We start from the raw sequence: 22,944 nt of genomic DNA, 5'->3' as shown, positions 1-22,944 counted from the left end.
TTTTGAGTGCCTAAAAGCTCACAGGCTGGCAATGGCACTAAGATTTTTGCACATGGCCCCAGGCCTGCAAAAACATAGACATAAGCTCAACTCTTCTGCACCTGAAAAGCCTTTTTGACTCTGGAATTACCTATGTATGTGAAGCACATGCTTAATGAACTGAGGCTGAATTTTGGGTTAGTAAGCAATGTTTGAGGGAGTGGAATTTTGAATCCCTTGTCTCTGGTAAAAAGACATTTTGTATGATGTTGTCTTTCCAAGAAGCCTCACCTGATTGCTCTTTACAATTGCAGATTAGGCCCTGCTACTATTTGCCCTGCTTTGCCACCTCCAAGAATGAGTGTATTTGGACAGACATGCTCTCCAACTTCGGCCACTCAGGATACCAAGCAAAGCACTATGCCTGCATCCAGAGGGTGGAAGGTTACTGCAGCTGGTATAGAGGATGGGCGCCTCCAGATAAAACGATAATCAATGCCACAGATCCCTGAGCACGCTATCCCTTCCTTATCTCCCCTCTCCCTTACTTGTGGCTGATCTTCCTTTGGACACTAACTCTTACCAGATCATGATGATGACAATGAAATTAGTGCCTGTTTTCATGCAAATGTTAGCACTTCGAACACTTAAAAAAAAAAAAAAAAAACCAAACAAAAAAAAAAGGAAAAAAGGAAAGAAAAGAAAAAAAGTCTGTGCTACCTTACTGAATTTGTAATCACCTTTTCCATTTTTTGATACCACTCATTTTGATCAGATGACATTTGGGAGCTTACTTTTGCACACCAGAGGGAAAAATGGGAGGGGGGGGGAAAAAAAGAAAAAAGATGGAGCTCTTGCTCTCTTACATGTATCATTAGCTGTAGCAATATAATCTCTATTTTTTTAGGAAAACAAAAATCTAAAAACTATGCCAATTAGGCACTGTATTCTTCTTACATGCTGGCTTCCCATCACCCCTCCTCATGCACTATGTGCTGAAAATATGTAGACAAATCTATTTGAAGGAAAACAGGTTTTATTAATCAGATTGGCAAATGAAACAAACTGAAAAGAAACCCAGCCTAAACTCTGGAAAAAATGACATCCAAAAGAAATCCTCCTCATGGGAGAGATTGGCAATGTGATTGACTCCAGCAGTGGGAGAATCCACCTGGTGTGTCTGACCACATCATCTGGTAAAAGCATTGTTGACTGATTGTCCTAGCTAATTCAGTCAGCGTGAATGCAACAGCACATTTGAAGTTCTGGCTTTCCCCAGAGCAAGAGAGAGTATTTTGTATTTTTGTTGTTGGTTAAAAAACAAAAGCCCCATCTCCTATGTTTTAAGGAGGTAAATCCACCTACAGCAGAGCAGATGAAGTGCTGTGCCATCCTGTTTTGAGCAGCATGGGCCCCTGAAATTTTTGCAGCTTAGCTTCAACAGCAAAAGCAGCTTGTGAACACCTTAAACCAAACAGATAGAAAAATACCAACTATAATCAAAGACCTGACTATATCAATCACATGGAAGAGGGAAAGGGGAGACTTGCTAGAGCTCTTAGTATATATTAAAAAAAAAATCTATTGCCAAAATAGTGTTTTGCTGAACTAAGATGTATATACACATAATGACATAAGCTATTTTTGACAGGATGTGGAATTTTTTGGTGTTATAAACGAAAGAATGGTTTGATTGCATTTTAAAGACAGAAATATTGACATTCCAAGTCAGTGAGGTGTTTTTTAAGATATTGAAGCTCCAGTGTATCTGCAGTAGTGGCTACAGTCATTGTTTCCTCTGTATCTCCTTGCAACACGGTTCCTCCCCTGCAGCTACACTAGCTGCATTTGTTTATATAGTGAAAGGAAGTGTGTGTGGGGGCTAGGCAAGGAAAAGTGGTCTCCTAATAAGTGCTGGCTGGAATCATAAAGTTTCAGCTGTCCAGAGGTTTCCTTCTGTGTCAAGTGCTGTGTTTCTTTCTAGGCACTGTTAAATGTAGCTCTGTGCACATGCTCATACCATGTCCTGCAGTGATGTGGGAGGAGGAGCCTTACTGTCTTGTGCTTTGCTGTTGACTGGAGAAGTTTTTTTCGTTCTATTTTGTTTTTTATTAAGAAAACTATAATATAATTTTTTCTTATCAAATAAAAGTATTTTAAGTTTTAATGATGGTGAAGAAGGGGTGCTGACAAAATGGGTGACTGAGTTGTGGATGGGGAGGGCTTGGGCAGGGAGAAGATTATGCTTAACTTCATTTTTGTATTATTATGATTATTTATCTTAAGTTTCCATGTATCTTCAGTTCATTCCACTTAGAAAGCAGAGCTGCCATCAGCAGGAAAAAGTATTGCAGTGATTCCAGCTAGGGGCGATAACAGCATTTTATAGTCAGTGACCTCAATTACTAAAGAGTTGTTTGGGACCTCTTTGCTAAATGGAAAGGAAAGGGTGTCTGAGATGGGCCCTGATACTTCATGTTCCTTGTGTGTGACCAGAGCTCTGCCAGACATACATCCCCTGAAATGCCCCATTTACTAGATGAATTGTTGGAGCAAAAATCATGTAGATTAATTTTTAACATGATCTTTAAAGGGCATTTTAAAGAGTTGATGTAAGAGGTGCCTTGGTCTGCTGTGTGTTTTTTGGTTTGGTGGTTTGTTTTTTGTTTTTTTTTTTTTTTTTCAGCTGCTCTGAGTGGCAACGCAGCACAAAACACATTGAAAGCCTGTTGGATTTTCCTGTGGTTCAGGCTTGGAACACTTCTCAGAAGTTCTCTTCCCTGTGACTACTCCTAAATTATGGGTCGGAGATGAGAGGGAGAGTAGGGTGCTTCACAGCACCCATCATAGGATCAGGTGGAGGGTCAAGATATTGCCCCTTTTGGCAGAGTACAGGGTTGGGCTTTGGGCGCAGTGGAGCAATCTCTGTTCTAGCTGTACACAGCTGACAAACTCTCTGAGGGTCACTGAGGGCGGAGCGGAGCCGGCCTCACCACCCTCACTGTTTGCATCGTGTGAAGTCGGCACTGCTGGAGATGGCCCTTCTCAAGCTCAAGGCAAATTTGCAAAGCTGATACGTCTTTGAGCTGCAGCCACTTTTCACGGCTTTGGAAGGCTAAATGAAAATGCCCCTCAGTACAGTGAACTGTTGATTTGAATTTCCATTAAATTGCAGCTCTGCATATTTTACCTGTCACTGATTCATTAGCTAGCTGAGACATCACAGTATTGCACTCAAATTATTGTGAAAATATTTGCATTCTAATACTCTTGAGGACTTACGTCCCTAAGTAGGATATAATGTAGCTATGTGCTTTGTAAACAACAAAACAGCAGATGCATTACCAGAAAATTAAGTGTATTCCCTTTCTATATTGCAGATGGTAAAATATTTCTGAGATGCAGACAGACAGACTGGCAGGGGTAGGGTTTTGATAGCAAATCTTTTCCCCTTGCTGTGTAAAGAAACACTTACTAAGGCTTTTAAAGATGTGGAGCCAAAAGGAGGGGGAAGAATCCAGTAAAAATACATTTCTTTTGGGAGGCTTCTTAATTGTGTTTCTGTGTATGCTATCAGGGACATGTATTTCTTGGGCTAAGCTTCAGCTTGTGCTTGCATAAAGAACCTGACTGAAGACTCCCTTGAAGTGGGAAGGAGCCGTCAAATATATTGAACAGGCTCTAAATCAGACTCAAAGACTTCTTATTTTCTGTCTGCTCCCTTTTATTCTGTCTTGCTAAACCGCTTCTGCGTGCCTATGGACAAAACTCCGTCCCTCATTACCGCAGGCTGTTCAACGTGTGGGAATGCCAGGCATGGCGATGTGAGGAGGCAGGTGTGAAGTTCTTCCCAGAATCTTAGGCTGTGGAGCATACAGTGCCTTGCAGCAGCACATAAATCTTCCTACCACCTCTGACATGCTCCTCACTTCACCCCACAATCTAAGACCAGAGGAACTGTCAATGGCACAGCTGATGTGAGCATGACCTTTGGACATGTACAAGATGAGACTTCCCCTCACCTCCCCTATGCTTTAGGTATACCAACGTTATTAAAAGTACTTTTAAAAAGTGCACAGCTCATTTCTAAACTGTTGCTGTTCACTTTCTTATTTATAGATGTTCTTCCTTATTTGCTTGAGAGCATTTTTCCCTGTGAAATTACAAAAAATACGAAAAATATATTGAAGGTTTAGGAAAGATTGGATTTGATTTTCCTTTTCAAAAATGTTACATGGCCTTTTAGGTAGGGCCATTCTAAAACCTAAATACATTACTGTATCCCATTCATATTTAGTCAGAGTGAAATGGTACTTCACAGTGATGAAAAACACACTGTTGTGTTTTTTACAGTAAAGACTGTTTGAAGTGAAGTCCTCCGTGGGAAGAAGTTTTCATTCTTTCAGATGGATCTGAAAATTTATCTCACAATGTATTTTATAGCTTAGAAGGGCAGAACAAAATTGGGGCACTGCAAAAATTTTTTGTCTTTTTTAGAATAAGTGGCTTTTGGGGCTACCAGTCTTGAGAAAAATCCACTAAACATTTGCTGCTGCTTTGCCTGTACTGGCTTCTCCTTTTCTGACACTGTCCTTCCTTTGTAGACCCACTCTGCTGTTCCTGATAGTCATGGAAACCTGGGGAGGGAACCAGACCCGTGTGAAAAATCTTATCCAGAAGGAATGTATTTGTTGCTAAATTTTCTAGCACTGTTTACAGTTTTCCTCCATGTTATTTATAAATTTTATATTCAGTGAATGTATATTGTCTTTTAAGGTAATGTTGCATAATGTTCACTTTTTATAGTGTCCTTTTATTCTAAACAGTAAAGTGGTTTTATTTCTATCACAGACATTCTGTCTCTGCTTCACTTACATTAGTTTCTGTCCACTTCAAATATACACAAATGGATTTGCAAGTGGATTTATTCATTTCCTTCCCTTTCTTGATACCGTTTTATTGGGCCCAAAGCAGATATTCCACCTCTGGCAATTCATGTGCTTTGGCAAAGATCCCTCCAGCAGTCCCTTTTTTTTTTTTTTTTTCTTTTTTAAGTTTTTAAGAGGTTGATGTCTCTAAGAACTATTGCTGGGGTCGTAAGCCCAGGAGAGGCCGAAGGTCTCTTTTGAAGTTAATGTGTCCCACTTGTTAATTGGCCATAGGGGGTCACTGCAGAGCAAGGCAGTCATTATGGCTGTCATGTCGCACCAGTAGGGCCTTAGAAGAACAGTTGCCAGATTGCTCTTATTTCCAGTAAACTGTTCACTGGAGGGAGGGTTGAAAGGTACATGACCATGGCAAAGGGAAGAGAGATTAATCTTTTGGATCTTTTCTGCCGTGAAATGTCAGAGCCTTGTGTCCTCTCTTTAGGGCTGGTTTAAAGTGCCCTGTTGTCCTAAGAAGGACGCTTCAGAAAAAGCGTTTTCAGCTACATTAAAATGTTCACAAAAATGGGCCTCCTATTAGAAATTCCCTTTATCTCACTTTTACCTTAGGAAAATCTCTATTCTCTACACGGATGAAAGAATTAAATGCATTTTTGAATCTGTTCTATGTTTTAATCCAAAGGTTTACGAAGTAAGCTTTGGAGAGTTTTGGACATAGAATGATGAGGATCTCTTATGTGAGAACTTCATTGCTTAAATTATATCACATTGCAAAAAGGTAAAACTGTAACACGACTTATAAACACTTCCAAGGGGTCAGCCATCAAAGGACCACCACATAGTTTATGAGTGCTAACCAGTACAGCTTGAAAATGCCTCCAGGAAAGGGAAGAAAAAGAGTGGGAAAGGGGGATCATTATATTGCTATTTGACACATGGAGAAGCTGATGCACAGCAGGCAAGCAGCTTTCATATGTACTTGGTGGAGTGATGACTGCAACGGAGCTTGCTTGGTGTAAGCACTTGCCCTCTCAGCCTCTCACAGCCCAGGGAACTGTGAAGGTGCACCCAGCAAAGATCTCAAAAAGTCATTCTGTGAGGCAGACCCCCCCACCTGGAAACAGCTGGCCTGAATTTGATGAAGCAGATTGTTGCTTGTATAAATGTTTGGAAAGTGTCTGATTTAAATGAGATTACTCAAGCTTGCATGTCAACGATAGTGTTTGAGTTCAGATGAGATGCCCTATGGTTTAAAAACTTTCCTGTATTATTTTGGAAGTGAGCAACAGCATCTCCAAGTAGGTGCTCATTTATAAGGACGACATATATGTGAAATTAAGATCAGTGCTCTGCTAAAACAAGCTACTATGCTGGTAATATGCATTTGCATACGGAGGAATCAAGAACCAGATTTCCAGACAAGAAAATAATGCTAAAAGATTTAGCTAACATATCTGCAATGAAAAATTTAATCAAATCTTCCAAAGATATCATTCCTGAAGTGAGGATGAGACAAAGTCACAACTGTCCTGAAGCATTACATATGTTACAAAACTGTCTATAAATTAGCAGGAATTAAATGCAACAGGATTTATCAACTAATTTGTCTTAAAAGTCTGCAACAAACTGTCACATAGTGTTTAAGGACCATCTATTTCTTTATGTCTTAAGTAATAATACAACTCATACCACTGCATTACTTGGGTGCCTCATAGCATTCATGACTGTACGTACCTTCATGATGTGCCTGTGAAGTATTGAAGTGGTGTTGTCCACACAGCATAGGTAGAATGAAGGACTGGCATTTCAAGGTATTCAGTATCTAGTGAGCACCCATGGATCTTTTCACAAGGATCTAAATGAGACTTTCTTTTGAATTCTGAAGCTCCCACTAGGTGCCTATATCCACCATCAGGTACCTACACCCTATTATGTATGCATTGTGGCCCAGTGTTGCAACAGGCGTGTGAGAAAAGAGGGGTTTGAATGTTTTTGAGCCCTAGTTTGACATCTCAACAACCTTAACCTTCAGGCTACCAATGCTGCTCGAGCTCACAATGAAGTGTGGGAAATAAGCTCAGCCAGCCAGCGGATCACACGGGGAGGTCATGGTTCACACAGGGTCTCATCAAAGCCTCAGCCAGGTAAGAAAAGCCACTGATTCATGGATATAAGTTGGGAGCAAAAATTCAGGAAGGACTACTCATCCTTTTAACCCAGGGAAAACAAGAGACGTGAACAGTTTCAAACAAAGCCGCTCACTTTGCCATGTTCTCCAGGACTAAAGGCACCTATGCAGATTTCTTTGAAAGGTGCCCTAAGCCTTTGGTAAGTGCCCAGCAGCCACACAGGGCACTGAGCGTTTAGTTGTTGACAGGAAGACTAGACCCCAGAGCCACTGCGCAAAGGAAACTTTACAAGCTGAAACAAACTCTTTTACAAGAACTCCAGTTTACTTTGAGTACCTAGTCAGGCTGATAAATGTTTCATGGATGGCAACCATATGACAGATCACGCTAAATGATGTTGTGAAACAAACATCTCTTACGGCCCACATCCCAAATCATCAATGTATTTTAAAGAATTGCAGGAGGAGAAAAAATCCACTTTATGTGAATAAAGTGATTTCTTGCTCTAAGGGATGAGTTTTTGTTGACTAGATTTTACAATGGATTTTTGCTTTGATTTTGAGCCTGTTCTCATTGTTCACTTTTTCAGGGTCCATATGTGACCTGGGGGAGAGCTGTGCAAGAAAGGAAAGAGGTTCCCAAACAATGCTATTTGCATTTTGCTTTTTAGCTAGTAATTATCCTTAAATAAAATTGAGACTCTTCCCAGCATTCCCACTGCCATCTCTTGTGCCCAACTCACATTCATGGCTTCTCCTCCATCCATGCTGGCATCAGAAGAAAGCAAAAGTACTCACCATCTGCTTATGGCTTGGGAAGAATGTTTGCTCCACGAGTGGGAACTTCTCAGGACCCAGCGAGCTGAAGATCTTAATGAGCTGAGAGAACTTGGGGTGAGGGAGGGGGAACAAAAAACAGACACACAGTGGGTGTCAGTGGCTTATTGTGTAACAGGTAAGTGCTTTCTGATACTGGTGAAGAAGGTGAGAAAAATAGGTTATTAGGTCTTTCACATCTTGCTTTCTTGACCTGAGAGTGGCAAGAAAATAGGAAATTGCTGTATTTACCCAGGGCCAAGCCAGCCTGTGTACATAAACCTTGGACTAAGAGCACAGAAGGAGTTCAAGAGCCAGGAGGGGATCGGTTTGGTGGTTACAGATCTGCTATGAACAAGCTTTGCTTTCGCAATGTGGCTGGGGAGAGGGTTGGGGGGTCTTCTTGGTAGAGGAAAGGGCTCAGTGGAGTGACCAGGCAGGAAATCAGTGCCATCACTCCTGAGCAGAGACAAAATAAATCAAAACTGTCCCCTGGACCTCTGCCCCACAGCCAAAGCAAAGCAAGTCACGTTTACCTATTGTGCTGAAGGGAAGGAGAATTGCTAAGGGACAGAGATGACAGGAGTTGCCAGTGCTACCTGGTCTGAGTGTTAGACCAAGAAAGCCTGAACCCACCATCAATCATAACTGACATTTATTATGAACCAAGGGTTTCCCAACAGCCCCACCATGCATGACAGGCGAACGGGGAGATCACCTACTATCCCTGTGCCAGCTACCAGTGAGGTCTGGGGGAGGCACCAGCTGGTGAGGATGGTATCTAGAGAGAGCAGTATGTAACATCAATGGAGAAAGCAGCAGTGCTGGTATTTCACATACAAGGGCCAACATTTGCAATTGTTCCCACTTGTCACATGAGCTTCACCATTGTCACCACTATCATCGCTACTATAAACTGCTTATCATTCAGGGTTGTGCCCAGCCAGACACAAAGCTCCCCGTACTAGGACTGAGTTTTGATTTCAGTTCAGGTACCAAAACCCCAACAGAAGCATAGCACAGCAAATTCCTGCTCTGCTTCAGCCATCTGTGAAGGGACCAGACTATTCTGCACCTTGTCTGCAGCCTCCCTGTTCAGTTTATCATCGATTAGCTGGAGAAACAACCCCAAACTATGAAAGAAACTTAATAACCATGACAGAAAATGCTGAGGAAACAGGATATACCAAAGAGAATAAGAGGTGATACATATTCCAGAAACCTTCACGATCTCAGGAGCAACTTAGATTCTGTACGGTCACACATCCATCCATCCTGCTTTTTCTCTGAAGAGGTACAGCCCCATTACCACAGGCTTTTCATGAATGTTAAGAGAATAGAATGATTGGGGATTGCTCCACAGGTAAGAATTTTGGTTCATGCTGACCTGGTAGGTGTAAATGAGTTCCCCTATTTGTAAAGTGATTTAGAGAATGAATTTAGTTTCTACCCCCCCCCCCCCCCCCCCCCAGAATTTGGTAAAATCAAGTTAAGAAAGTCCTTCTGTGTGGACCAACTTTTACTGTAAGTCTTTTACACCAGTTCCTTCAGGTTCCCCATCAAAGCTAGGCCTGCATTCATCTTGAAGGAGATCTTTGTGTCACCTGAGGGAGGTTAACACACAGATTAAGGGAAGGAGAGAGACATCTAGGGAACAAGGGAAGGGAAAGCAAGCCCTCTTTCTTCCCAGCAGCATCAGCTGCCTAATCCTACATGTTCTAAGTGCTACTGAGCAATGGCTGAAGCCAGTAAGTGTACCAAATCACAACCCCAAGGTTACACTGCAGATAAAGACGGAGCTACTGAGAATGTTTTCTGCTGAGTAGCTGTTAGGGCTCCTGTCCTGGTTACTGGGCTAGTCTAAGCAAAAGCATTTCTGTATAAATTAGTGGTAGAGAAGAAATACCCCTTTGGGAATTAAAGGGTGGTACAGGGATAAAAAAAAAAGCAGCCAGTGTGCAAAAAAATTAGGCTGCAAGGAGTGTGCCAGAGCCAGGCCACAAGCTGAAAGGTCAGCTGCCAGCAGATTTGCAGACAAATGCAAAGAATCCTCTTCCTAATCTCATAGGTCAAAATGTGACCTAAATTTAAATTTAAGAAAACCCAGAAAACATCAAGAGGCGGCATATCTCATCACTAACACCACCTCCCCCTCACATGCATCAGCAGATAAGAGGAAAAACTCCCCATGTAGAATAATTGTTGTTGGCAAGAAGGGTATTGATGTTGGGGAAGGAGGACAGCTTGCTTCTCTTAACTACTTGCACTAGCCCTGCACATCCTAGAGAAGAAAAATAAAGCCCTGTTTTGAGTAGCAAAGTGAGCAAACAGGACTTACAAGTCAGAGTGAGACAGAAACAAGCTGAGGAAAAACACCCTGGCTGAGAGCAGCACATGTCCCTTGCTGTGCGTGCATACAGCTCTGGTGGACCATGGATGCTGTGATGTTGGGGCGACATATGTTTATCCTAGGTAAACAGCTTAAAATAACTGGAACAACTGTGCAGCTGACAGACAGCATCCTGACTTGTTCCTTGGGCTTCCTTTTGAAGCATATAGCTCTTGGCGGTTGCTGAAATAGCAAGTGTTTCAGATGGACAGGTGAGAGACTCAGCCATCTGGGAGCCTCAATGGGCTTGCAAAAAGGTCCGACTTCAGTATTGACCCTCATGGGAGAATTCCCTCTTTTTTTTTCTCCAGTTGTTAGGGACAGGATATTGGCATAGAGACACCCATGTTAGATGGTTCAGCAGCCTTGTAGATACCTGATAGCAGGGCTCAAGTAGCACCTCCCAGTGCATTTTAGGTGGGTAGGAATGTTAATGTGAGCAGCTTAGCTAGATATAATTGCCCCTTTCACATTTTGGTATCAGTTCTTACATTCTGTGGTTCCACTGGTTTTAGTGAGGTTGCATCCAGACCCCAGAGCAAGAAATGGGGCAAGGCAATGTGGCATGGCCTGGTTTTAAGTACCTGAAACAGGTACACAAGCGAAATGCCTTGCCTAGCTGGTTGGACGTCAGAGTTAACTTGCAGGGAGTCTTTACAGAGAAATAAAAAGAGCCATTCAGAGGATCTCAAGGCCTTTCGCACATTTTGAAAGTGCCTACATCATCAGGGAACCTATATCCCTTGACAGTGAATAATAATTTGGCTGGGAGTCTCTTGGACTCTGTAGGTGAATGTCTTCAAGATTTCATGTTTCCTGCAGGCTTACAGATGCGAAAGTTGTCTTGCAATTGTGGACATTGACTGTATGGACTATGACTACTGCTCTGAGCGTTGATCCCACTGTATTTTGTACGGCAACATTTCTAACACAAATTATTATTAGTGGTTGAAGTGTTGTGTTTAGTGTGCTTGTGGTGTTATTTCTCAATAATTCTGGGATCACCTTAAAACTTAGATTTATTAAATATTTTAAAAAATATTAATGTAATATTTAATATTTTGAGTTATTAATGTTTCTGTGTGTAGGACCCCCTGAATACTCTGTTTTTCTTTCAGAAACGCCTATTTCAAACTATGCCTGTGTTTAATGCAAATTTTAACCTTCAAAGAAATTTGCGTACTGCAGTATTGGAAATCTGGTGGATGTCATTAAAAAAATGGGGCTGCACATCTGAGTAAACTCAAACCCAGACTCAGCTGATTGTAATTAGAGTTGCCGAGGAAAAACATTGTCGCAAATTGCCAAGGAAAAACAGTCTCAATTCCATCCCCCTCCACAAAATCATAAACATTTCTATGAAATGGAACCATTTTTGGAAAAAAATAAAAAAGGGAGAGTGAAAAGCACATCTCCCAGGCGTATTGAATTTCATTTCTTTATGTGTATCAACTCTTTTCTAGGTCCAAGAAGTTTCCAGTACTCTTGTTAAGCAGATCCCTTATTTCAAGATGCCTGTTTTGCAATCAGAGTGGAACACGCACTGAAACAGTCCATCCCCATCTCTCATTTCCTAGCTATCACAAAACCAAAATTTTCTGATTCTGCTGCCAGTGAAGCTTTCTGCACTCAGATGACCCACTATCTACCTGAGCTTCAACCTGATAAAATTTCAGTGGTGCCAAATACCATCCCAGATCCCATCTGAGCTCTTAGATTACTTAATGCATTACTGTCATTGGCGTGGGGAGGCAGTAGGTAAAGGAGGCATTGTGCAAACCTGTTTTAAGTGTTTACAAGTGGTTTCCTTGACTCCTCTGGGAAGGATGTCTGAGCCAGCTGTATTCCCCTTGAGGAAAGCATGGCACAACCAGCCCCAAAATAGCTAAAGCCAAGTTACTGGCAGAGCCAATTTCTCCCACACTGCCTTGCCAGCACTGCTTTTTCCTTTTTTTTTTCCCCCTCACTGTTCTGAGTTCATTTCTCTTCTTTTATCTTAGATTCCTAAAAATAAGCCTGTTACATCTTGAGGCCCCAGCACACCATCAGAAAAGTAATTACAAGGCATGAGTGGGAAAACGCTGACTAAACACTGACTGACTCAACCCCAAAATCAGATGGAATAGACTACACGACTGTTGTCCTCATCAAAAGCCAGTGTAAATGCAGAAGCTTTTTGTCTGCTCAACACACTTGTGTGTGTAGGACCAACTGTCAGGAGCAACGCAAAGGTGTTGTAGTGAACCTGTTATCAATCCCTTTCTTCCCCCCCCCTTTCTGTTCCCAGCAATCCTTGTCATCCAAATGTTAACTGAGGTCAAACACACATCAACCCCACCTATACAGTGATGGAAAAGTGAGACTTTTCTCACTACCCTCACTACTGCACTGCAGCATTTTTGGAAAAAAACAGGATCTTGCTTTTGGTCTCAACAAACATCCCAAATATTATAAAAGGGGTGAGAACCGAGGCTATTATACTGGTACCTTTTTATAAGAAATGAGTTAAAGCCAACACTGCACAGTCATGGAAATTAAAGCCAGAGTCATTACAGAGCGGAGCTAGATTTGAACTACCAGTCAACACACTGAAGACTCACAGGATAGTTATTCCAAGGAAAAGACAACAGCAACAAAAGACTTAATTAGGTAATAAGGAATAGGACAGTTACCACTTGCTATAAACATTCTGTCTCACCCCAAGTTAAATATGTACAATGAATAAAGAGAATTCCTAAAAACATATCTAAAAGTTTTCCATGGAGGCATATTGGAAAGTTCCCTGCTTCGGACCTAAAACCATACAGGGAATTATTTATCCTGGTGTCGCAGCATCAAGCAAATCAGCAAGCCTACAACAAAGCTTTACCATGGGTCAGATTCTACTGGCCATGCTGTTTTTCCATCCTCCAGAGAGCAGAGCAGACCAGACCACACTGGTCCTTGTCACACCTAAATCCAGATTCAGGCTCCTCCTCCATCCAATCCCTTCTCCTATCCTCCTCAGGGCTATTTAACCACTTTGCTGGAATGAGATACAGCTGCACATCACCCATGTCAACCAACCCACTGCCTTCGTAGCAAGGGCACAGCTGCATAGTATCAATGTTAATCAACCTATGGCCTTCATTCCCCTACGTTCTGGGAGCATTGGTGAACAGAGAGGGCACTTTGGGATGAAACTGCTTGGAAGATCCAGATATAGCCTTCAAAATGGTATCAGCATCTGACTTCTTCCTGCAGGTGCTATTATGGCCAGCCTTGCTCCTGTGGCTCATGGTGGCCCCAGTTCCACTCCTTTGGCTCTCCTGCTCCTGCAGTTCCTGCTGAATTAGAGCTGGTCATAAAACAGTTCTGGGGAATGTTTACAAACTTTGATTTGGGGCTGAGAAAAGCCGGTGATAATATTTTTTAAGGTTTTCTGAGATTTGTAGGTGACCCTGCTAAAATTTAAAGAACAGATGAAGGGTGGTCCCAGTGCAAAATACCAAAATTCTCCCCAGGAGCTGACTGAGCCCAAGGTGTTTCCGAGGTGCAGTCTTTCAGGTTCAATGAACCAACTTTATGATAATCTTGTGTTTCCTTCTGCAACTGCTGAAAAACTCTAGTGTGGTGGGTTGACCCTGAGTAGATGCCAGGTGCCCACCAAAGCTGCTCTATCACTCCCCTGCTCAGCTGGGCAGGGGAGGGAAAGGCTCATGGGTAGAGGTAAGGACAAGGAGATCACTCAGCAGTTACTGTCATGGGCAAAACAGACTTGACTTGGGGAAAAAATGGTTTCTCTTTTATTACCAATCAAATCAGAGTAGGATAATGAGAAATAAAACCAAATCTTAAAAACACCTTTCCCCCACCCCTCTGTTCTTCCCAGGTTTAACTTCACTCCTGATTTTCTCTACCTCCTTCCCTACAATGGCACAAAGGGACGGGGAATGGGGGTTGCAGTCAGTTCACACGTTCCTGCTGCTCCTTTCCCCTCAGGGGGAGGACTCCCCACACTCTGACCCTGCTCCAGCCTTAGGTCCCTCCCACAGGAGACAGTCCTCCACAAAATTCTCCAACATGAGTCCTTCCCACAGGCTGCAGTTCATGAACTGCTCCAGCATGGGTGCCTTCCACGGGGTGCAGCCCTTCAGCAACAGGCTGCTTCAGCATGGTCCCCTGCAGAGTCACAAGTCCTGCTGGCAAACCTGCTCCAGCCTGGGCTCCTCTCTCCACGGGGCCACAGGTCCTGCCAGGAGCCAGTGCCAGCATGGGCTTCCCACAGGGTCACAGCCTCCTTTGGGCATCCACCTGCTCCAGTGTGGGATTCTCTGTGGGCTGCAAATGGGTGTCTGCTCCACCATGGACCTCCATGGACTGCAGGGCACAGCCTCACCATGGTCTTCACCACAGGCTGCAGGGAAATCTCTTCTCCAGCACCTGGAGCGCCTCCTGCCCTCCTCCTTCACTGACCCTGGTGTCTGCAGAGTTGTTGCTCTCACATTCTCGCTCCTCTCTTCAGCTGTTGTGGTGCTGTAGGGTTTTTCCCCTGTTCTTACAATATGTTATCCCAGAGGTGCTACCACCATCACTGATGGGCTTGGCCTTGGCCAGTGGCAGGTCTGTCTTCGAGCCGGCTGGCATTGGCTCTATTGGACGTTGGGGAAGCTTCTAGCAGCTTCTCACAGAAGCCACCTCCATAGTCCCCTCTATCAAAATCTTGCTATGCAAGTCCAATACAAGATGCTTTCCTCTTTCCTTCTGCCTCTTTCCAAGGTCTTTTTCATTCTGTGTTCTTTTTTTTCCTAGACCTAGGTGCTGAAGAAATAATCTCTCGACCTTTCTTGCCTTCCTTTTCAGCTAATTTCATCACAGCAAAGCACCACCCAGAAAAAGTAGGAAAAGAACACAAGAGAAGACAAGTGCAGTTGGCACTTCTGCAAGGAATGGATAATCTTAGTGTTAGGCTGAGGCACCTGGATACCACAAGTGTGCATCCAGTAAAAGATGTTAGAAACAGCCTAGTTCAGATACCTTCTAAAACAGTGAATATTAATGTTTCTTTTAAGGTAGCTTTACTGTGTTTTGGTCAGGACAGAGACGTACTACTATTGATCTGATATTATTAATCTATTACTGTTCATCTACTCTGCCTTGTAAGAAATCTAGGTGTTGCTGTACTGTTAGCTGTTTGTGACACATTAGAGTCTGGGATAGGAGAAACATCCTACTCAGGGTGAGCAAAATAACACCTTGACGTTACTAGAGGCTGATAAAGGAGCAATGCTAGTAGTTTTGTTTTTTTTTCCCCCTGAGAACTCCCAGCTGGATTCTGAGAGTTGTTTAGATGGTGGCTTTAACTTAAAGAGATGAATTCCTATGAAACAGACTGGGAGCTGAGTTTGGTGCTTTATTGGTACCAGATTATCTGCTTCACAGTGTTGGCATGCAGTAGAGCTGGATTGTCACTTACCACCCAGGGCTTGCTGCAGAAGTTGTAGATGGAGTAGAGGGAGTTGACTGAGTGGATGCCACCATACTGGAGGCCGATGATGAGCCCACGGAAGTCCTCTCCCAGTGCCATGCTGTAGGCGTGCTGCCGAATCAGGACAAAGTCTGGCTTGAAGGACCTGAAAGAGATGAAGGGAGTGACTGGTTGTTTTCAAATGTTCAGCAACGCTTCTTGCTCCTTTTCCATTCTTCCCTTTTCTTTTCATCAATACATGTTGCTCTTCGTTGGGCCTCTCGTCACGGGTTGCTTGCATTAGAAGGTAACAAACCAAAGAAAACCCACCCTAGTCATTAAAAAAAGGAAAAATCCAACAAAGCTGCAAGTGTGAGAGCATAGAAACAGGCCAAACATTTCCTGCAGTTTCCATGTCACTCAGGCATGCACAGGAACAAGCCACAAACAGAGCCAAGGGTCATAAATTCACTGGTGGGGGATTCTCTTTTCTCTCTAAAAGCTTGGCCATATTTGGCAACCGTTGCAATGTGCGACGCAGATGAGGGAGCAAGTTTGTTTCCTGATGATTGAACTCGATATTGAAGCAATGCCCAGTGGGTGGGAAGATCATAAGGGATTTCAAAAAGCTATTGTACACATCCATACATTGACATACATTCCCCCTTTAATCAGTTTACTACATACGCAGCACATCCGAGGCTCTTATGGCTATGAGTCAACAAGTAAAGGGCAGGCATGGTAATGATTAATCAATTGATCAGATGAGCAGAGCCCCTCATCCAGTGATGTGACTCACAGTGTGGACTTTCAGAATATTATTTAGCAAGACTACAGCCGGGACTCCTATGGTTCAACAGCAGCAGCTCTCAGCAAACACGCAGAAAAGTGAGGCCCTTTCTAGGTAAGCCAACAAGCAACGGATTATCTTTCAAACAACCAGATTTCAAAGATGCAGTGTCTTTGGAGACACATGGGGATCTCTAGAAAGAGCAGATGGAAAAAAACGTTTCCCAAACTGGAGCTCAGCAGTTCATTCTTGAAAGCATGGAAGGGGCTTTTCTACTGACTCAGGGGAGTATTTTATACTTTAACAGAGGTTGCATCAAGGACATTGGAAATATTTCCATGCTGTATTGAAGTTTTTCAGAGAAATGAGCTCTGTAACCAGGTCCCATTACTTCACTACCCTCGAACATTTTCCCTTGCTAGGAGACCATAATTTCTATCCTTTGGATGTATGAGCTGGAAATATTTCGGGTTTATAGCCCCTATTTATTTTTCCATCATTCTGTCAGGGAAACCCGAGATGGTGACTCTAGGCCAGATTGTGGCAACAAACACTGTATACAAAACCCAGAGCCGCCTTGTTGTTTTAAAGCTGTTCATTTTATTTGTTGGCCTTAGGGTTTTGTTATCACCTGAGACATGGTGAGGAGCATGCTCTGCTTTTGTGATGCAAGAGGCCAAGCTTTGGAAATGTTGTAATTCCCTCCCATGGAGTATTTTTAAACCCAGGCATGTTCCCTAATGTACTTGGCACCAAAGGTGGTGCTTTCCTCCAGCAGCGAGATGCATAATGAGCATCAGGAGGGCTGCGCTATCACTTACAGCTGATTTATGGACCTCCCTGGTGTCAATGGGGGTGAGGCAAGCGGTGACTCCCTGCTGAGAAACAGCAAGTAAATACAAACCTTGGAAAGCTTGAGCTGCCCCATTCTGCTGGACTTGCCACACAGAAAGTACCCCAGAGGAAGGCACAGGTCCTCAGGAAGGATTAATCAGCTTCCTAGGACCTGGGCTTGTGAGTAACTTGCTGAGTTACTAAACAGTTGTGGTGCCTGGAGGGCTGGGACCTTCAGGCACATCCCTCCTTCATTCAGCTTTCTGAGCGTATGAAGAAAACGGTCCCTGTTATGGCACAAGACTTTCCTCACACTTGGCTTAGGGAACAGCACTGACTGGGGCTGCAGGGTAGTTGTTCAGACCCTTTCCTTGGTTTCCCTGGAGGAAGCAGCAGTATTTGCCCTTGAACATCTCCCCCAACACCTGAGGTGGGGATGTGATGCTGTGGTGGGGACGATGCACGCAAATAAGCATGGCCAGGTCAAGTGGGAGGACACACAGTGGCTGGAAAACTGCCTTCAGTGGCTTTACTTTTGCCAGCCAAAAGTTTAGGAAGAAAGCTCTTGTCTTTTCAGATCCTGGCAAAGGAAGAGTTTCTCAACTCCGAAGATGGACACGAGAATACAGAATTAATGTAGAAAAGCCTATTCTCAAAACTGCATCGTGTAGGAAGGCAGGGCACTTTCTCATGCAGCAGATGCTGCATGCATCTCTAAAGCTAAGGTGGACACTGAATCCCTGTTTTGAGCCACGGAACAATGAGGATGTTCCCATGGATACTGAGAACAAGGCAGAGGAGTGCAGGGCCTGGGACTAACTGCGAATAAACATCAGCTGGAGAGCCCTGGAGTCTGTGAGACGTCTGTAACGGAGAAACAGACACCAGTGGCAAAATGCAAGGCAAGGGGCTAGGAAGGATAGCAGGCAATAAAAGGGAAATGAATAGTCATGGTAGGAGTGGTGACATGAAAACTGAGTAACTGGAGGTACCAGTGATCCGGGGAGAAAAGAGCTTAATTGCTTCATGTGAGGATTCTTGCTTTTTTGGTAGATTACTTTTACAAGCTACCGCTCATTCTCAGAGTGTAAAGCTTAAGTTAACAGAGCGAGCCTTGGATTTGGAATAGCTAGTAGCATAACAATTTTCTATGCTAGTTCAGCTCAATCTAATAATATCTCCCATGCTGGAAAGTTGAAATCCTTGGCAGATAGACAGGTTAGGCAGAAGTCCCACACTTCAAACACCATTGCCAAAACTTTTGGGTGAGCCAAACTCAGTAGCACCTACTGTGCTGAGGTCCTAAGCACCTGAGTCTGACAGGATAGGAGACCTATGGCAGGAGCACATACCTTCCCTCTCCACTAGATCTGTCCAGCCAGTGTTTAGATGACCATGAGCGTTCTTGAATAAAACTGTACCTAGAACCCTGCTGAAGACAGGTCATGAGAATGGTTTGGCCACAGACAGAACACAGGTGAGCCCATTCAAATATCTAATTGAAAGTGAGATGGGATAGGTAAATGGAGCTAAAAGTAAACCACAGATTTAAAACGTGTTGCTAATAAGCTGTGCTCTGCATGTTGGTGTGGTGCCCTTCCTGGGCTGTGTGGCAGATGCCTACCTGAAGTCGTGGATCTTCCTTAGCATGATAGCCAGATGGATGAAACTTCCAGAGGAAAGCTGGAGCCCATCTTTGGCCATAATCCTTTCACAGAAGCCCTTTCTCAGAGCCCAAGAGCTCAGTTCTTATTTAGAGTTTGGCTCCTAGCACTGCCTGGCAAAATAAAGGCCACTAAAATGCACGTAATGTGTTCCTAGAGTGGTGTAGAGATACAAGAATCCTTTGTTTTGTTTTGTTTTAAAAAATCCAGAAGGCTGGAAAAAATTCATTTTCAGATTGAAACAGTTGGTGAGATTTCATTTTCCTCTGGAATGGAAAGATGCTTTCCTTTCAGCTCGTGTCACCGCAGACAATGACCTCTGCCACACACATCACGAGCCTTTCAGTGCCCCGAGTGCTGCATGACTGAGCTGGCTACCTCCAGAACGAAGCAGCCCCACACAGGTTCCTGTGGCTTTTCTGCCTTTGCAGTAGTTGCCTCCTTGTCCCAGATGCTAGCCAAGGCACATGGCAGCTGCTCAGCTCACCTCTCCTCCTGAAAATTGAGATCAGCCAGCAATTACCAGAGTCAATCACCCCCGGGTGATGACGACTGCCTGGCTAGGAAGCTACTAATGCTGTCAGTCCGGAGCCTGGGCTCTGATACTGCGGTGCAAGATGCTTGTTTGCATTTAACTAACTCTTTTTCAACTCGTTCCAATGCATTTCAGCAGTCTTTTTCTTTCTTAGTGGTAAAACTACACTTTAGAGACAAACCTAAGTATAAAGCCTGGATCCAAAATACTTAATCGGAAGAGATCTGATTGCAGAGTATAATTTCTTAGGTTGGACCCATCTACCCTTAAATCTGTGACAGCATTAGCTGTCTTGGAAATAGTCTTAGGAATGAGAGAATGTAAAACAATTTAAGAGATTCCTGATGTTAAATATGGAAGTTAAACATCTCAGGAGCAGTGGTAGCTATTCTGGTGACCATGTGTCTAACTTCTCTAATTATGAGAAGAGGATCAGCTCTGAAGGGATCTCAATAACACTCCTCTGCAGAAAGCAGGTCCCCAGCCTGCTTTAGGCTAGAGATGATGACAGCAAATCCTGCTTGGAAGTTTCATGCCTTGAAGAGATTTTCTACTTCTTCATTCTGTGTATAGCTATAACTCTGGCTTGCTACATGGTCCTTCAGGTTTTCTCACTGAATCGCAACAAGCTTCACAGGCATGAAAAGAGAATACACAAGAATAGACACAAGAATATATTATGTTGTCAAAATACCTTTTAATGATCCCTTACACTGTGAATAAGCACCTGAAGCCAAATGGTAGACCTGCTTTATACTTTAGCACCATGGTGGGTTTGGACAGGTTTTTGCCCATGCTGTGGGAGAATGGCCTCTCCTGCTCTCTTTCTTAAAGAGTGACAGCCTTACAAGACACTTCATCCTTCGTGTCAATGGAAAAAGATCTTCCCTGGACAGCGAAGATGCACATCCTCATTTCAGGTTATGTCTACCCTCCATTATTTGAGGAGGCTTTATTCAGTTTTCTGACACTTCCCAGTGATCAACGCATTTCGACTAAGTTCTCTACCAAAGCCTTTCCTATTATCTGTGTGGCACAACATGGAGAGAAAAAAAACATGTAATTAAGCTATATGATACAAAAAGCTTTGAATTATTGACAATTAATGGAGCCTTCAGGCAAGCTTCTGAAGCAGAAGCCCAAGATGTAAGTGGCTACAACTGCCTGAGAAGTGCAATAATCTCTCTGAGAGCCTCAGGTGTCTGAGAGCTGACAGAAAATGGCATTTACAAATAGGAATAAGTTCTTTTTGTGCTTTACTTGGGTGTTAATAGTATTGTTATTACATTACTGAAAAGTAATATGAGATCTATGACATATTCACCTATTATGATGTTAGATTTAATTTTATGTTGGATGCCATACTAAAGTGTGAAATTTGCTAAGAAGAAGATCTCATTTCAGTCAAAACCTCATGTCATATTTTCCACAGAAAGAGCTAAACCTGGCTGAAGTTATTTAAAGCAAGAATGAATGTGATTACTTATATGAATAAAGTAACGCAGAGTTGGGTTTAGAGAAACAAGGAAGTAACACAGAATAAAGAATGACTTCTCTTTACCAGGCTGGAGGAGAGGAGCAGGGGGTCTTTGGGGACAGAGAATGGCTGGGGAAAAACCATGGGGTGTGGGGGAGATCAGTGTGGCAAAAGCAGCAGGAAGCAGGAATTGTGGTTGCATTAGAACCGCTACCACTGTACGCAGGTGAGAACACCCTGGGAGATGCTCTGATTTGCTTCTCAGCCACAGACCAATGGTCAACGAGCCATAAAATCATGCCACACACTCTCCAAACTGTACTATGGTGGTCTCCTAAGTCTGCCATATATATGAGCCCTGATTATTGCAGGGCTAACTTTAAGGCGACGTTAGGTCGGTCAGGGTCTTTTCCAGCCAAAGTCTGAATATTCCCAAGGATGAAGATCCCCTAGTCTCTCTGGGCACTTTTCCCAGTATTTGACCACCCTCACTGTGGAAATTTTTTATTTTTAAAAGATTTGTGTCTAATTAGAATTTCACCTGCTGCAACTTGTATCTGTTTTTTTCTTTTCCATTCACTGCACACCTTCAAAAAGAGCCTGGCATCATTTTCTCTACACTGTCCTCAGATGCCGGATGGCTGTAGTGGATCCCACTCTGCTTCTTCTTACAGACTGAACAAAGGCATTTCTCAGTCTCTTCTTGGACATCTTTAGTCCAGTTCAATGAGCTTGGTGGCCTTTCACTAAACTCATTCCACTTTATCAATGCCTTTTTTGTACTGGGGAGCTCACAGCTGGACACAGTACTCCAGATGTGAATAGTGTCTCATTAGCTACATGCTTGCTAACACCACCCAGTCAGCCATAGGGCTTCTTCCCTGTGAAGGTACACAGGACCTCCAGGTCTTTTTGTGCAGAGCTGTTTTCGCTCCAGCTGGCCCCCCAGCAGTACTGGGTTTGTTCCTCCCTCACTGCAAGACTTTGTGATTGTCCTTATCGAACTCCATGAGGTTCCTGTTGGCCCATTTCCCCAACTGCTGAGGTCACTCTGAATGGCAGCACTGCCCTTTGGAACATCTATCACTCCCCAGCCTCCAACTTGTCACCCATGAACTTGAGGCTCCATGCTGTCCCCCATGTCCACCTTGACCAGCATACTGCATGTGCAGTAGGGCTTGGCCCTTCACTTCTCTCCATTCCCTGGAAGAAGCCTTAGTAAAAATGCATGTAGAAAGGAGACAGATTAAGGCAGCACTGGGGAAAAAAAGGCTGATCAAGACTGAAACAATCTTCAACAGTCTTTAATCATTCTTGCATTCAGTCCAGGATTAACTAATTAATGAGTGCTCTAGGCCCTGGCAGCACATTTCTTATTGGAAAGAATTACTGTAAATGCAGAAAGAGCCAGGGAGTAGTTTAGTCTCTGAGATGCTCCCCACCCTGGTCTGCTCAGAGTGACTTTTGCTTTCTGGCAGCTGCCTGCACGCCAAATGTTTTCCCAATAACTGTCAGCATCCTGCCTGCACGTCGGCTGGGCGCCAACTGCTGGGGAGGTGAAGGGGGACATTATTCATCTGGGAGATCAGTAAACCCCAAAGGAAGAAGCAGGCCTCCGAGCAGCTGTTTAACAGCAGGAGCTGAGGTGGAAGCAACTGAGAATAAATATGTAAATAAATACACTCCAACGTCCCTTTTTTAGCTTCTGCTCAAAAAAAAAAAAAAAAAAAAAAAGAGGATGGGGACAGGTAGGTGAAGAAGGAAGAGATATTAGTGAAAGATGATGGTAAGTCATCCCCCATGTGGGAATAATTGCTCAGTTTATGAATGTTTACTGGAGGTGTTAAATTGCTTCATGCGTAACTGAAGCTTGCCAGGGTCTACCCTGTCCGACACCTTGTCCCAGCCCATTGTCTCCTCAGGGTATTTCAGTAAGGGACGTGGTCATTTGGCACGTTGGTGTTTTGCCTAAAGTGCACTCTCAAAAGCGTACATGCTGT

At 43.5% G+C, this 22,944-nt stretch overlaps 2 protein-coding genes and 1 long non-coding RNA gene across 5 annotated transcripts in view; 2 read left to right on the top strand and 1 right to left on the bottom strand.

The window, feature by feature from the left end:
* Positions 1-4,824, top strand: part of TIMP3 (TIMP metallopeptidase inhibitor 3) — a 39,858-nt gene extending 35,034 nt beyond the window's left edge. The window contains exon 5 of the mRNA XM_005244460.4: positions 294-4,824. Coding sequence (XP_005244517.1) covers positions 294-491 — 198 coding nt within the window. The 3' untranslated portion in view covers positions 492-4,824. The remainder of the gene's footprint in view (positions 1-293) is intronic.
* SYN3 (synapsin III) overlaps positions 1-22,944 on the bottom strand; it is a 201,142-nt gene that overhangs the window by 126,236 nt on the left and 51,962 nt on the right. For both annotated transcript variants that reach the window (XM_055809185.1, XM_027796796.2), the window contains exons 6-7: positions 15,654-15,810; positions 7,792-7,881 (exon numbers count right to left, since the gene is read on the bottom strand). In XM_055809185.1, the coding sequence (XP_055665160.1) occupies positions 7,792-7,881; positions 15,654-15,810 (247 nt within the window). The remainder of the gene's footprint in view (positions 1-7,791; positions 7,882-15,653; positions 15,811-22,944) is intronic.
* LOC114014101 (uncharacterized) overlaps positions 16,471-22,944 on the top strand; it is a 37,480-nt gene continuing 31,006 nt past the window's right edge. Inside the window, exon 1 of one of the 2 annotated variants that reach the window (XR_003557480.1) lies at positions 16,471-16,548. This is a non-coding gene — a long non-coding RNA (uncharacterized LOC114014101). The remainder of the gene's footprint in view (positions 16,549-22,944) is intronic. The other variant, XR_008747935.1, reaches the window with a different exon arrangement.

Source organism: Falco peregrinus, chromosome 6 (assembly GCF_023634155.1).
Source record: "Falco peregrinus isolate bFalPer1 chromosome 6, bFalPer1.pri, whole genome shotgun sequence".
Classification (NCBI taxonomy): Eukaryota; Metazoa; Chordata; class Aves; order Falconiformes; family Falconidae; genus Falco; species Falco peregrinus.
The sequence above is the reverse complement of the archived record's forward strand: the minus strand, read 5'-3'. Positions and strand labels throughout refer to the sequence as shown.